The sequence below is a fragment of the Chrysochloris asiatica genome, unplaced genomic scaffold, assembly GCF_000296735.1.
Source record: "Chrysochloris asiatica unplaced genomic scaffold, ChrAsi1.0 scaffold00072, whole genome shotgun sequence".
NCBI lineage: Eukaryota > Metazoa > Chordata > Mammalia > Afrosoricida > Chrysochloridae > Chrysochloris > Chrysochloris asiatica.
The window spans coordinates 8438693-8456053 of record NW_006408590.1 but is presented as its reverse complement, the minus strand read 5'-3'; the positions used below and the strand labels follow the sequence as shown (position 1 = coordinate 8456053).

General features: G+C 35.4%; 1 protein-coding gene across 1 annotated transcript in view; it reads left to right on the top strand.

Moving 5' to 3' along the window:
• Window positions 1-17361, top strand: part of CCDC73 (coiled-coil domain containing 73) — a 173584-nt gene that overhangs the window by 56775 nt on the left and 99448 nt on the right. Inside the window, 2 exon segments of the mRNA XM_006864869.1 lie at window positions 1716-1751; window positions 2455-2529. Coding sequence (XP_006864931.1) covers window positions 1716-1751; window positions 2455-2529 — 111 coding nt within the window.

The window sequence follows — 17361 nt, the reverse complement described above, 5'->3', positions numbered from 1 at the left end:
CTGTTCTAAATGCTTTTAGGTCATTGTGATTGATATTTGTGTTCGTGTTCTCTCTTCTCTTTTTTTCATTAAAGTATTCTAGGATCTTACTTTCTTCACACTACCCCTTTACTCAAGCCAGAATTTTAACACTGATAAAAAGCTGAGATGCAAGTTGTTGTTAAGTGCTGTTGAGTCGGTTTGGACTCATGGCAACCCTGTATAGGATTTTCAAGGAGCAGCTGGTGCGTTTGAACTGCTGACCTGTGATTAGCTGTCCAGTGCCACATAGGGACTCTGTGAGATGCAAACAGGGTGATGTAAAGGATAAGGGAAGGTACTGTATATATCAGTTATAATAAGAAAAACTTGTAGAAAAGTAGAGAAAATAAAAGGAGATTTGAACGAGATGAATTGCAACATCTTCAGTTATTTTGAATTCTGTAGTTCTTGGCTGCCTCAAATTTCCTGTTTGAAAATAGTTGTTGTTTTTAGAGTTGATACCAACTCATAGTGACCCTATGCACAACAGAACAAAACACTGCCTAATCCTAGGCCAACCTCATAATTGTTGCCATGCTTGAGCCCATTGATGCTGCCACTTTGCCAATCCATCTCTCTGGGGGGGTCTTCCTCTTTTTCTCTGACCCTCCACCTTACCAAACATGATATCTTTCTCCAGCGACTGGTCCCTTCTGACAATATGTCCAAAGTATAAGAGATGAAGTTTGGCCATCTTGGCCTCCAAGGAACACTCTGACTGCACTTCTTCCAATACAGATCTATTTGTTCTTTTGGCAGCCCATGGCACTTTCAATATTCTCCTCCAACACCATAACTCAAAAGCATCAATTACCTATACCAATATCACTAGTTTCCCCCCCCCCCCCTTTTTTTTCCTTTCAGCGTCTAGAAAGCAAACTATACAGAAAGAAATAAATCTAAATCATTAGTGGGTAAGGTTTTGTTAACTTACACTGTAGTGTAAATTTTTTAAAGCAGATGATGAGATTTCTTCCTTTTACCTGAGAATGACCTAACCAAACTTCTGGCAGTTTTAATGAAAGGTTAAGGTATTTGAAAGCCAATTGTGGAATGTAATATTCTCTAGGAAAGAGCAAGACCATGTCCTATTATTCCTTAATAATTTTGGTCAAATACCTAGATATTTAGAGGGAAGTGAAGAAAATGCTCTTAGATTTTTGAAAAAGAATTCTTCAGTGAAAGTGAGGACTATGGGAAAGGAGATGAGAGAGTTCCAAAAATATTTTATTCCTTGACAATTTTACATAATATCTTGGTTCTGCTTAGAATATTGCTTATTTTAGGTTTCCTGTTTTAAAATGGCATTATTCATTAAACTTCCTTGCCATCTATATTTTTAAACATTTTCAAACCATAAATACTATTGATATAAATGTCAATGATATTGAATTGCTTCTTCAGAAAGCTATACATGTTAATATTTACAAATAACATAAATTACAGATAGTCATTCAAGGAAAACTTCTGGAGAGAAAATAAAAAGATTGGTATTTCTAATTAGGATAATTAAGTGGTCTTTTATTTTAGTGACTGGCTGCCCCTTTTTATATCTTTATCATTTTACTTTCTAAAAATAAAAATAGCATAGTCACATCAAACAATGTAGACATGCAAAATTTTTCTGTAATCTCTCTGACCTTTATAATTGCTCTTTACTCACTTGTATTTTAATATTTTAAATTATTTATTAGTTACAAATGAAGATGTGTTCCTTAGAAGAAGAAAAGGTATTTATTAATTTTAAAATAAGTTGAAGCATATTTAAATGTGTTTAATTATCATTGTAGAAAGGAACATTAGTAATAAAATAATGGTGATTCCTGATTACGTATGGTTCAGTGCCTTCTTTAAAAAATTTTTTAAATGATTTGGATTTGCGTACATACCAACTGACAAACCAAATAATCTGGCACTAAATATTTTTTCTGTTTAAGTTAATATTTGTTTTTATTATGTTAATGAAAATTCCGTTTAGACTATAATTTTTTATTTTTAGAAAATCTTTTAGAATTTCTCAACCGTATCCTTATGTTCTAAGACAGATATATTTGTACCTTACTAACTAGAATGTATGAGGGGATTTAAAAAGTCATAGAAAAATGGAATTAAAAGATAATAGAATTTCTCCATGAACTTTTTGAAGACCCCTTATATTTATTTAAAACAGTGTTTTTAAGTTTTTAGTAGAAATGTTCAACTGGTTAAACATTTGTTGTTGTGAAAAGATTTTCCATTTTGTGATAAATATAATCAGATACTCAGATAAAGCCCTTATTATAACATTATGCTGTTTTAAAGGCATTGAAATGTAATTTCAAGTTTAGAGTTTGTAAAGTATTAGGCTTAAAGTATAGTTTTTGTTTTTTGAGCTCTTATATTTCTCCTTGACTTACATTGGAAAGTATTGAAATATAGTTTTTTTATTTAAAGGGGAAATATCAGCTTGCTACAGAAATAAAAGAGAAAGAAATAGAAGGATTGAAAGAAACATTAAAAGCATTACAGGTAAAGTAGCTTAGTATTGCTTAAAAACGATCTATATTTTAGCAGTGTATCAGTAAAACTCTATTAAACATGTAAGCTAGCTAAACAATGTTGATAAAAGTCAGTTTTATATTAATGGAATAGCTTTTAATATATTATAAAACTGGAATTATAAATTAGTAAGATATTTCATTGTCTTTCATTTTAAGATGAAATGTTAAAATAAATTTTATTATTTTTTACAGTAATATAATGAAATAGGTATTTTAACACTTTATAGATGAGAAAAACGAAGTCAGCACATATGACTGATTTATCTAAGGTCCTTAAAAGTTAAAATACAATAACATTAATTGAGTCCTATGTGCTTGTTTTCTGGGATTACAAAGCCTAAGAAAATACCTTTGCTCTCAGGTTGCTCCTAGTCTCACAGAAAATACAGAGTTATATAACTAATGATGATTTATTAAATATATGTTTATTGAAGATCTACTAGTAGATCTTGGTACTCTCAATTCTGGGGACACTACAGTGAATAAAAACAAAAACAAAACTGCTCTAGTGGGGAAGACAAACAATAAAATGAGATAAAAGTAAGGTTATCAGGAAAGAATATGTTCATAAGATCTCAAAGTATCACCTTATGTTGTTGTTAAGTGCCGATGAGTTAGCTCTGACTGATAGTCAACAGAACAAAATATCATCCTCAGTCTTGCAGCATCCTCGCAGTTTTATGTTTGAGCACATTGTTGCTGTCACTGTGTCAAACCATTTTGTTGGGGGTCTTCCTCTTTTTCACTGACCTTCTACTTTACCAAGAAGCATAATGTTCTTTTCCAGGGACAGGTCTCTCCTGATAATAAATCCAAAGTACATGAGACAATGTCTTACCATCCTTGTTCCTAAGGAGCATTCTAGCTGTACTTCTAAGACAGATTTGTTTGGTCTTCTGACAGTTCATGATATTTTCAATATTCTTTGCCAATACCGTAATTCAAATGCATCAATTCTTCTCCAATCTTCTTTATTCACTGTCCAGCTTTCACATATACATGAGGTGATTGAAAATACCATAGGTTGTATGAGGGGCACCTTGGTCTTCAAAGTGACATCTTTGCTCTTTAATACTCTAAAGAGTTCTTTTGCTGCAGATTTGTCCAATGCAATTGTTTGATTTCTCTGAGCATTACTGAGGATCCAAGTAAAATGAAATCTTTGGCAACTTCAATCTTTTCACCATTTATCATTGTGTTGTCTGTTGGTCTAGTTGTGAGGATTTTTGTTTTCTTTTAATTGATGTATAGTCTGTATGGAAGGCTGTATTCTTTGATCTTCATCACCAAGTGCTTCAAGTCCTCTTCACTTTCAGTAAGCAAGGTGTCATCTGCATATCACAGTTGTTAATGAACTTTTTTTCCAATCCTGATGGTGCATTCTCCTTCATATAGTCTATCTTCTCAGATTATTTACTCAGTATATACATTGAATAAATATGGTGAAACAATGCAACCTTGTTGTACATATTTCTGGATTTTAAACCATGCAGTATTCACTTGTTATGTTCGAACAATTGCCTCTTAGTCTATATATAGGTTTAGTACGAGCACAACTAAGTGTTATGGAATTCTCGTTCTTCTCAGTGTTATCATAGTTTGTTATGATCCACACAATCAAATGCCTTTGCATAGTGAATAAAACATGAGTGTAGCACTGTAGGATAAACATTGGACTGCTAAGCACAAAGTTGGTAGTTCAAACCTACTAGTTGCTTTTCAGAACCTTATGCTGGGCTACTATGAGTCAAACTGACTTGATGGCACTTAACAACAAAAACAACAACATCAAACATCTTTCTGGTAGTATCTACTTTCAGGCAAAATCCATCTGATATCAGTAATAATATCCCTCATTCCAATTCCTCTTCTGAATCCTGCTTGAATTGCTGGCAGCTCCTTATTGATGTTCTACTGCAGCCATTTAAAAATTACTTTCAGCAAAATTTTACTCGCATGTGATACTAATGATATTGTTCGATGGTTTCCTCATTCTGTTGGGTCACCTTTCTTTGGAATGGACACAAATATGGGTCTCTTCCATTTACTTGGCCAGGTAGCTGTCTAACAAATTTCTTTGGCTTATTTGTTACAGTGGAATGTAGAAATCATCAAGCATTATCATTAATATCACATGCATTTAAAATTTTGCTGAAAATAATTTAAAAATGGTTATAACAATACACCAACAAAGAACTGCCATAAATTCAAGCAGGATTCAGAAGAGGGAATGGAACTAAGTATATCATTGCTGATGTCAGATTCATCTTGGCTGAAAGCAGAGAATTACAGAAAGATGTTTACTTGTGCTTTATTGACTATGCAAAGACTTTGGACTGTATGGATCATGACAAACTATTGATAACATTGTGAATAATGGGTGTTCTAGAACACATTATGGTGCTCATAAAGAACCTGTACATAGACCAAGAGGCAGTTGTTAGAACAGAACAAGGGGATACTGAATGGTGTATAATCAGGAAAGATGTGTGTTAGGGCTGTATATCATTTCACCATGCTTATTCAATCTGTATGCTGAGCAAATAATCTGAGAATGTGAGTATTTTTGTAATGGTTGGAGGAAGACTCATTAACAACCTGCAATAAGCAGATAATAACAACCTTGTTTGCTGGAAGCAAAGAGGATTTAAAATACTTAACTGATGAAGATCAAAGACTACAGCCTGAAGGACTACATCTCAATGTAAAGAAAACAAAGATCCTCACAACTGGACCAATAAGTAACATAATGATAAATGAAGAAAAGATTGAAGTCATCAAAGACTTAGTTTTGCTTGGATTCATCATCAGCATTCATGGAAGCAACCATCAAGAAATCGAACGACATAATGCATTAGGCAAATCTGCTTCAAGGAATTCTTTAAAGTGTTCCATAGCAAAGATAACAGTTTGTGGACATAGAACCTGAGCCAAGCTATGGTGTTTTCAATGGCCTTAATTATGCATGTGAAAGTTGGACAGCTTATAAGGAAGACCATTGTAGAGAACACCAGAAAGATGTTTACTTATGTTTTGTTGACTATGCAAAAGCATCCAGTAGTGTGGATCATAACAAACTATGGATAAAATTTTGAAAAATGGGAATTCCAGAATACTTAATTGTGCTCATGAGGAAACTGTGCCTAGACTAAGAGGAAGTCATTATAATAGAATAAAGGGATATTGATTTTTTTTTTAAATCCAGAAAGGTGTGCACCAGAGTTGTATCCTTTCACCATACTTACTCAATCTGTGTGCTGAGCAAATAACCTGAGAAGTTGGCTTATGTAGGAGAACATGGCATCAGAATTTGAGGAAGACTCATTAACCTGCAATATGAAGATGGTACAACCTTGCTTGCTGGAAGTGAAAAATACTTAAAATGCTTACTGATAAAGATCAAAGAATGGGCTGTACCTCAGTATAGACTGTACCTCAGTAGAAACAAAATGAAAATCCTCACCACTGGACTAATAAATAACATCATGATAAATGGAGTAAAGTTCAAGTTGTCAAAGATTTCATTTTGCTTGCATCTACAATCAGCACTCATGGAAGTATCAGTCAAGAAATCAAATGACTTATTGCATTAGGTATATTTGCTATAAAATACCTCTTTAAAGTGTTAAAGAGCAAAGATGTGGTTTTGAGGACTAAGATTTACTCTGACCCAAACCATGGTATTTTCAGTTGCCTCGTATGCATGTGAAAGTTGGACAATGAATAAGGAAAGCTATAAAATAATTGATGTGTTTGAATTATGGTTCTAGTGAAAAATATTGAAATGGACTGCCAGAAGAACAAACAAATCCTCTGTATGTTTAAATAAATCTTCAAATTTCAAGAGCAAACATGTCAATTTGAGAACTAAGGTGCACCTGACTTAAGCCATGGGATTTTCAATAACCTCATATGTATATGAAAGTTGGACAGTAAATAAGGAAGACCATAGAAGAATTTATGTGTTTCAGTTATATTGTTGGAGAAGAATATTAAAGGTACCATGGATTTCCAGAAGAACAAACAAATCTGTGTTGGAGGAAGTACAGCCAGAATACTCATCAGAAGCCAGGATGGTGAGACTTCATCTTTAATACTTTGGACATATTATTAGGAGAGACCAGTTCCTGGAGAAGGAAATTATGCTTGGTTAAGTGGAGGGTCAGCAAGAAAGAGGGAGACCCCCAACGAGATGAATCAGCACAGTGGCAACAGCAATGGGCTTAAGCGTAGCAGCAATTGTGGGGATGACGCTTGGCTGGGTGGTGTTTTGTTCTGTTGTACATAGGGTCGCTATGTGTCGGAAACAACTCAATGGCACCTAATAACAACAGAATCATCTTTCATGCACTAGACATGTTGTCAGGAGGGACCAGTACTTAGAGAAGGATATCATGCTTAATAAAGTAGAGTATCAGCAAAAAACAGTAAGACCCTCAGAGATGGATTAACATAGTTGCAGCAACAATGGCTCAAGCATAACAGCAATGGTGAGGATGGTGCAGGACTGAGAAGTGTTTCATTCTGTTGTGTTTTGGGTCTCTATGTGTCGGAATGGACCTGATGGCACCTAACAACAATGGTTCCTTACAACTGGGCAGTGTATTCCTTTTTTTAAGTCTATTCTGGCTGGAAGCTCTGCTGAAACCTCAGGTCACAATGGGTGACCTTGCTGATATTTGAAACACCAGTGTCATAGCTTCAATCATCACAGCAACGTGTAAGCCACTAAAGTATGACAAATGACACTCCATAGGTAGCATTAACTACACAAGGTTGTTGTTGGGGGCATGGGACATTGATAAGTCTGGATGTGATGAGGAGTTGTTGTTATGTGCTGTGGAGTCGGTTCTGACTCATAATGACCCTGTACAGGGTTTCTGAGTCTGTAAATATTTACAGAAGCAGAAAGCCTCCTCTTTCTCCCATGGAACAGCTGGTAATGTCGAACTGCTGACTGTGAGATTAGCATCCTGGTTCATAACCACTACACTACCAGAGCTCCTTATAATGAGGAGTAGAATGAAGAAAATATTATTTTTCATTATAAGTCCTTCCGTGTTATTTATTAATGTCCATATATTACTTGGAGTAACATTTTAAAGAAAAGTTAAAGTAAATAAAATACAAAAATAAAAATGATAATAATTTAGATGATCATTGGTCTCTTTAGCTGTAAAGTTTAGTGACTCTTACCATACCATTTTTTCCCTAATGATTTGGAGAAATTTAAAAATTGTTCTTACCCCGTGACTCAACTTTTAGCCAAAGGAAAGACCCATAAGCTGAACAATAGCACCAGGGAGGTATGCGTTTCTTAAAATAACCAACCATAGGAAGTCAAAAGGGCACCATTTGCCCAGGGATAAAGCTCAGAAGGTAGGAAGGAATTGAGAAGAAGAATGAATGGAAGTGGTAAACCCAAAGAGGATATGGGAAGAGTACTTCTACATTGTAGGGAATGCAATCTATTTCTGGAATCAAAATGTGTGTGAATTATTGAATGGAAAACCAATTTGCTCTGTAAACTGTCTCAATCACAATCAAAAGTTAAATTAATTTTAAAAGTTTCTTATAGTTGAGAAACAGAAATGAACTTTGTAGCTATTTTAAAAGATGATTTCTAATATTTTTACTTACAGCATCTTTTGTTGTTATTATTGTTAAGTGCCATGGAGTTGGTTCTGACTCATAGCAACCCTGTATAGAGTTTCTGAGGAGTGGCTGGTGGGTTTGAACCTCTTACCTTTTCGTTAGCAATCCAGTGCTTATCCTACAAATTTTATCTTTTGTTTTGCCTAATTTCTTGTTTCTTGGTAATTTTTTTCTGCTAAAAATATTATTTAAGGGATGCATTAATTTTTTAATAATTACTTTGTTCTTTTATCAATAAAGGAATGTATTAATTTTTTTAATAGTTATTTTGTTCTTTTAACATTCCTTCTTAAATCATTTCACTTGCAGTCATGCATGCATATTTGATTATCTGGATAACGTAGAGAGTATTTTCAAAGCAAAAAAAATTCCTTAATATGACTGACCTTTCTGTGCAAGAACTGTAAGGATTTGTTTTGCCTTGTTCAGCCTATGACATAGTACTTGTGATATATAGGGTATCTCATGGTCTGCTGAGCATGATACATGAACATTGTAGAGCAATAAAGGTTCTTGTGATTTTTTTCCCCTCCCAAAAAAGTTCTTGTTCAGTTAAGGATCTGATATAAATCCACTAGGAAAAATAAATTCAGTCTTTTATCCAGCATGTAACAATTTCCCTAACAATGCCTTTTCTTAAGGAGCTTTTAATTTAGTGATTTTTCTTATTGAATAGCAAAATAAACAGAAACAAAGAACACCACACATGAAAACAAAACAACAAAAAAAAGAAATTATTTTTTACTTTAATGGATACTTTGAATGTGTACCATTTTCATTTAAGCATGTTTATTGCTGTTAGGTGTGGTTGAGTCATTCTGAATCACTGCGAAAGTACTTAAAACAGAACTTAAAAAAATACTGTGTGGTCCTGTGCCTCCCTCACAGCAGTTGCTGTGCTTGAGTTCACTGTTGCCACCACTTTGTCAATCCATCTCATTAAGGGTCTTCCTCTTTATCACTGACCCTGTAGCAAACATGATATCCTTCTCTAGGGACTTGCCCTTCCAGATAATATGGACAATGTCTGCAAGACAAACTCTTGCCATTCTTGCTTTTAGGAAGCATTCTGGCTGTATAAGACAGATTTGTTCAATTTTTCTGCCAGTCGATCATGTATTCAATATTCTTAACCAACACTATAATTCAAAGGTACCGATTCCTCCAGTCTTCCTTGTTCATAAGTCTGGCTTTCACATACATATGAAGCAAATGAAAGTACCTTGACTTGACTTACTCCTCAAGTGACACCTTTGCTTTTTAACACTTTTAAAGAGCTCTTTTGCAGTAGATCTCCCCAATGCAGTATGCCATTTCTTGACTGCTGCTTCTGTGGACATTGATTGTGAATTCAAGTAAAATGAGAGCTTCCATCTTTTCTCCATTTATCATGATGTTGCTTATTGGTCCAGTTGTGAGGATTTTTGTTTTCTTTATGTCTTTAACATTCATCCTTAAGTAGTTTAAGTCATTCTCACTTTTGGAAAGAAAGATTGTGTCATCTGCATATTATAGTTTGTTGATGAGTTTTTAATCCAATCTTGATGGAATTGGTCTTGCTAAATTCTATCATGCCATCTCCAGTGTCATTTTCTTCATCAAGGTCATATCTTCAACTACTGATCTTTTTTCTTTGTCTCCAACTTTTACATTCTCACCCCAGTAATTATCAATGCATCCTGATTGAATGTTTGATCAAAAGATTAGATATCCGCTTTTTCTAAGTGTTGTGTAAGTGAAAAGATTTATTTTTGTAATATGAAAATTCATATTTTCTTTCATTCTAAAAATTTCAGCTTTTATTTCTTCAGGTATTATTTCCTTTTTAATCAAATCTTTCTGTTTTCTCTTTGCAACTCTTTAGAAGATAAATATTGCATTTTCTCATATCCTCTTTGTCTCTTTATACACTTTCTACTGCCTTTTTATCTCACTGTATTTTATGTAGTTTCATTAGAGTTATTTTCTAATTTACTAACTTTTAAACTTTTTATTTATAGCCTATCCATTGAGTTTATTATTTCATATGTACATTTTCTTTTTATGGAAGTTCTGTATGGTGCTTTAAAAAATCTCCCTTTTTAATAGTGTTTTGTTTTATCTCATTTTTCTTGTTTTATCTTTTATTGTTGCTGTTGTTAGGTACCAATTGAGTTGGTACCAACTGATGGCAACCCTATGCACAACAGAATGAAACACCACCCAGTCCAATCATTGCTACACTTGATCCCATTGTTATTGCCACTGTGCTCATCCATGTCATTGGGGGTCTTCCTCTATAGGACAGAGTAGAACTGCTCCATCTTTATGGAAGCAGACAGCCTATTTATAGCACCACAGGGTATGAAGTCCTAATGTACACTTTCTGGATGATATGGAAGGAACCCTGATAGCATAGTAGGTTACACATTAGGCTGCTAACCACAAGGTCAGCAATTGGAATTAATCTCTCATACTCAGACATATTATCAGGAGGTTACCAATTCATGGAGAAGGACATCATGCTTGGTAAAATGGAGAGTCATCAAAAAAGAGGAAGATAACTACAGGTTGGCAGTTCAAACCCACCATTGTTCCTTGGTGAGAAAGATAATTTATTTTAGTTTCAGTTCAGAGTTGTTTTAGAATCACTTAATTTTTTTCTTTTATGTTGAAGTACAATGCAAAGGACTTTTTTTTTCCTGAACCACTTGCCAACAATTTGCCAATGTGATATTCTATCACTTCAAATACTGTATTTCCTACAAATAAGTATATATTTCTATAATAGCAGAATGCAACCATCAGAATGAGGAAGCTAATATTTCTACTGCTTGGATCCCATTAAAGTTTTACCAATTGTCCTAATAAGGTTTTCTTTTCTTTTCTTAATAGTAAAAGGATCTAGTTTAGAATTGCACATGGCATTTAGTTTTCATATCTTTTTAATCTCTTTCTATCTGGAACAGTTCTCCATTCTTTCCTTGATTCGTAGTGGTTACGAATGGGGCTGCGAACCACAAGGTCAGCAGTTCGAAACTATCAGCTGTTCCGTGGAAGAAAGATGAGGCTTTCTGCTCCCGTAAAGATTTCCAGCCTCAGAAACCCTATACAGGGTCGCTGTGAGTCGGGACCGACTCTATAGCACATAACAACAACAACAACAACATAATCTTGAAGATTACAAGCCAGTGGTTTTGTAGAAAATCTTTCAGTTGTTCAATGATTCCTTATGATTAGATTTAGATTTCTTTGGCAGGACTATTACAGAAGTAATACTGTTTTCTTATTACTTAATTATAAGATAGCTAATTATTGCAGTTTTTTCATTATTGGTTTTGTTCATTTTGATCATTTGATTAAGGTAGTTTCTGACAAGTTTCTCTACTGTAAAGTTACTCTTTTCCCTTTGTAACAAATATTTTGTGAAGAGGTAATTTGAAATGATGTAAATGTCTAATTTCTCATCTAATTTAATATATTCATTTATTGATTTTTATCAGTAGAAACACTTAGTTTTTAACTTTATCTAATGGATAAAAATCTATGATTATTACTATTTATTTTGATGCTCAAATTGTCCATGGTTTGGCCAGTGGGAGACCAATCAGGCTGGTGTCTGGGTTCTTTTGACACATTTTCCTTTAGCATTTCCTTGTTTCCAGGTTAAAAAAATAAAAAGGGAGGGAGGGAGGGAGAGAGGATCACTTGGTACTTTATCCAACCCAGACCTAGAATCAACAATTTCTCTAAGTTACACTGATTGCTATTCATAGAAAATGGGTTTGTAGAAGCCAAAATCTGGATGCTAGCATGTTGTTGTTGTTATGTGCCGTGGAGTTGGTTCCGACTCATAGCAACCTTGTGCAGGGTTTCCGAGGCTGTAAATCTTTACGGGAGTAGAAAGCCTCATCTTTCTCCCGCGGAACAGCTGGTAGTTTCAAACTGCTGACCTTAAGGTTCACAGCCCGATTCGTAACCACTACGCTCATCGTCATTACTATTGATGTATCACTGCTTTCAGGCCCTCTCAATAGACAGAGCTAGGGAATATATCTACACATACATACATATGTATATATACACTTACAATTATATTTCTCTATATATCAGTCCATAGCTATATGGAAAACCATGATTTCACACTGCCTTCAACTCAACAACTGAAGATTCATTTTAGTTCATTTCCATTTTGTATTCATATCTTTCTTCTCTTCCAATGAGAAATCTGACTTTCATTATCCTATCATTTGTGTATCAGTTTGTCATACTATGGTGGCTTAGGTGTTGCTGTGATACTGGAATCTCTGCCATTAGTATTTTAAATATCAACAGGGTCACCCACAGTGCAAAGGTTTCAGCGGAGCTTCCCGACTATGACACATTAGGAAGAAGGACAGGTAGACCACTTCTGAATAGTTGTTAGGTGCCATTGATTCAATATGAACTCATAGCAACCCTATGCACAACAGAATGAAACACAGAGGTCCTGCACCAACCTCACTATTGTGGCTACATTTGTGTCCATTGTTGCTGTCACTGTGCCAATACGTCTCACTGGGAGTCTTCCTCTTTTTCTCCGACCCTCCATTTTACCAAACATGATATCCTTCTCCAGGGACTGGTCCCTCTTTACAATATGTCCGAAGTATGAAAGACGAAGTCTGGCCTTCCTAGCATCCAGGAAGCATTCTGGCTGTACTTCTTCCAACACAGATTGGTTTGTTTTTTTGGCAGTCCATGGTACTTTTAATATTCTCCTCCAACACCATAATTCAAATATAGCAATTCTTCTACAATCTTCCTTATTCACTGTCCAACTTCCACACATATTGAGCTTACTGAAATACCACAGCTTGGGTCAGCCACACTTTAGTCCTCATACTGGCATCTTTACTCACCAACACTTTAAACAGGTCTTGTGCAGCAGATTTGTTTAATGCACTACGTCATTTGATTTCTTGACTGGCTGTTTCCCTGAGCGTTGATGGTTGATGAGAGCAAAATGAAGTCTTTGACAACTTTAATCTTTTCTCCATTTATCTTGATGTTTATTGGTCCAGTGGTGAGGATTTTTGTTTTCTTTACATTGAGGTGCAACCCAATGTAACGAAGGCTGTGATCTTTGATCTTCATCAGTAAGCATAATAAGTCCTCTTCACCTTCAGCAAGCAAGGTTGTATCTTTTGCATATCATAGGTTGTTAATGAATTTTTCTAATTCTAATGCCATGTTTTTGTTGTTTTTTTTCACATAATCCAGCTTCTTGGATTATTTGCTCAGCATACAGTTTTAATAAGTATGGTGAAAGAATACAACCTTGGCGTACACCTTTCCTAATTTTAAACCATTCAGTGTTTCTTTGTTCGGTTTGAACAACTACCTCTTAGTCTATGCACAGGTTCCTCAAGAGCACAGTTAAGTGTTCCAGAATGCTCATTCTCTGAAATGCTGTCCATCGTTTGTCATGATCCACACAATCGAAAAGCTTTGTGTAGTTAATAAAGCACAGAAAAACATCTTTCTGGTATTCTCTGCTTTCAGCCAAGATCCATCTGACGTCAGCGGTGATATCCCTTTTTCCAAATCCTCTTCCAAATCTGGCTTGAACCTCTGGAAGTTCTCTTGCCAATGTATGGTTTTAATAATTTTTAAATTATCTTTAGCAAAATTTTGCTTGCATGGGACATTAATGATATTGTCCAATGATTTCCGCATTTCTTTGGATCACCTCTCTTTGAAATAGACACAAATATGGATCTCTTCCAGTCAGTTGGCCAGGTAATTGTCTTCCAAATTTCTTGGCATAGATAAGTAAGTGCCTCCAGTGCTGCGCCAGTTTGTTGAAAGATTTCAATATGTATTCCATCAATTCCCTCAGCCTTGTGCTTTGCCAGTGCCTTCAAGGCACCTTGATCTTTTTCCTTCATTACCATTGGCTCTTGATCATATGCTAGCCCTTGAAATGACTGAACATCGACAATATCTTCTTGGTACAGTGACTCTATGTATTCCTTCCATCTTCTTTTGATGCTTTCTGCATCATTCAATATTTTGTCCATAGAATCCTTCAATATTGTAAATCAAGGATTAAATGTTTTCTTCAGTGTCCTTGGCTTGAGAAATGCTGAGGGTTTCTTCCCTTTTAGTTTCTAACTACACATCTTTGCACATTGTTTATAATATTTGACTTTGTCTTCTCAAGATGACCTTTGAAATATTCTGTTCAGTTTTTTTACTTCCTCATTTCCTCTATTTGATTTAACGTCTTTAGAGACTGGATAGCAAATTTCAGAGTCTCTTGTGACATCCATTTTCATCTTTTCCTTCTTTCTTATCTTCATAATGACCTTTTGCTTTCTTCCTATATGATGTTGTTGGTTTCATCTTACAACCTGTTAGCATCAAGACAAAGATACAGTTGCGTGTCAGTCTAATTATATTACTCTCAAATCATTTTGTGTGTTGTTGTAATACAGCCATGTAGCCACATTTAGTTTTTTTTTTTTAAATGTTTTATTGTGAATTATGTGATAGTTTACATGGGAGAACATTAGTTTTACATTCATTCTATCATCTATTGTCTCTCATTGCCATGGTTTACAATCCCCTCCATGCAATCATTCCCTCCGTACCTCCCAGGTCTTCAGCACACAGTCGCTCTCCCTCTCTGGATCTAAAGTCTCCAGCTGCTCCATCGCTCCACATCATCATCTCTGGCTCCATTTCAGGCATCACTGCTTCTCTGGGTAGGGTCCTGCTCTCTGCTCTTCTCCCCACGTTTAGTTTTATAGGCTGGGCAAGAAAGAATACAAATGCAGAGTTAGTAATGGCTAAAGAACAGTTGTTGTTGTTAGGTGCCATTGAGTTGGTACCGACCCATAGTAACCTTATGCACAGCAGAATGAAACACTGCCTAATCCTGGGCCAACCTCACTGTTGTTGCCACGCTTGAGTCCATCGATGCTGCCACTTGGCCAATCCATCTTTCTGGGGGTCTTCCTCTTTTTCTCTGACCCTCCACCTTACCAAACATGATATTCTTCTCCAGTGACTGGTCTGTCCTGACAATATGTCCGAAGTATGAGAGAGGAAGTTTGGTAATCTTGCCCTCCAAGGAGCACTCTGGCTGCACTTCTTCCCAAAAAGATCTATTGGTTCTTTTGGCAGCCCATGGTACTTTCAGTATTCTCCTCCAACATCATAACTCAAAAGCATCAGTTCTTCAATGGTCTTCCTTATTCACTGTCCAGCTTTCACATGCATATGAGGTTATTGAAAATATCATGGCTTGGGTCAGGCACACCTTAGTCCTCAAGCTGACATCTTTGCTCTTCAACACTTTAAAAAGGTCTTGTGTAGCAGATTTGCCTAATGCAGTAGGTCGTTTGATTTCTTGACTACTGCTTCCAGGAGTGTTGATAGTTGATCCAAGAAGAATGACATCCTTGACAACTTCAATCTTTTCTCCGTTGATAAGAATGTTGTTTATTGGTCCAGTGGTGAGGATTTTTGTTTTCTTTACATTGATATGGAATCCATACCAAAGGCTGTGCTCTTTGATCTTCATCAGTAAATGTTTTAAGTCCTCTTCACTTTCAGCAAGCAGGGTTGTATCATCTGCATATCGTAGGTTGTTAATGAGTCTTCCTCCAATCCTGAGGTGTTTTTCTTCATATAACCAAGCTTCTCACGATTATTTGCTCAGCGTACAGGTTGAATAAATGTGGTGAAAGAACACAACCCTGTCACACACCTTTCTTAATTTTAAACTATTCAGTGTTCCCATGTTCTGTTTGAACAATTGCCTCTTGGTCCATGTACAGATTCCTCATGAGCACAATTAAGTGTGCCGGAATACTCATACTTCACAATGTTGTCCAACAGTAGCCTGAAATAATTTGGTAAATTTGCTCAAGATGTATTAGTTTTGTTTCTGACTTATAAAAGTACATAATAAGTTCAGAATTAGAGTTAGTCTTCTGAATTTCATCTTTCTATTTCTTTCTGCAATTTTTCCAGATAACTTCTATCCTTTTACTTTGTTTTTTTCTATATGCCTTAAAAAAATACTCTCACCTAATAATCTTAAAATTGATTGATCATAAAAATGTATCTTTTCAGCTCTAATCCAATCTGAATTGACTGTTTGCTTGAATGTTAAAAAGCATCTCAAACTTGACATGTTCAAAACCAAATTATTAAAATCTTCACCTACCTAACACTAACTTCTTTAGTGTTTTCCCTCTCAGTTTTCTTTTTCTAGTTGTAAATTTGCATTAGGCAAATCTACTGCACAAAACCTGTTTAAAGTGTTCAAGAGCAAAGATGTCAGTTTGAGGATTAAAGTGTGCCTGACTCAAGTCATGGTATTTTCAATACCCTCAAATGCGTGTGAAATGAATAAGGAAGACTATATAAGGATTGATGCATTTGAATTATGGCATTGGTGAAGAATATTAAAGGTACCATGGACTGTCAGAAGAACAAAGAAATCTTTGTTGGAAGGAGAACAATCAGAATGCTCCTTAGAAGCTAGGATGGCCAGACTTCGTCTCTCATACTTTGAACGTGTTATCAGGAGAAGGATATCATGCTTGGTAAAGTGAAACATCAGTGAAAAAGAGGGAGACCCCCAGCTAGATGGATTGGCACAGTGGCAGCAGCATTGGGTTGAAGTATAGCAGGGATTGTGAGGATGGCACAGGTCCTGGTGTTGTTTTGTTCTGTTATACCTAGGGTTGCTATGGCTTTGAACTGTCTCGACAGCACGTAACAACAACCTTCAAAATAGGTCCACAATCTAACAATTCTCATACTATGTTCTCTGCTAACACTCTAACCCAAATCATCTTTTTACCTGAACTACTGAAATAGTCTATTAAGGGGTTTCCTGCTTTCATCTCTTTCTCCGCTTTTTCTTAACATAACAAAGGCCATGCATGCCACATTTGTACTCAGAACTGTCTATTTCATTCTGGTGTTTGGTTTCATTCATATAAAAATCTAAATCCTTGTCATGGATTTTAAGACCTAACATAATGTAACCCCCTATCTGCCCTTACGTCTTCCTGAACTCATCAGCTGTTATTCTCTTTCTTCACTCCCTTTCGTCCATATTGGTTTATTTACTGAGATTAAAAAGATTTTTTTATTTATTTAACAT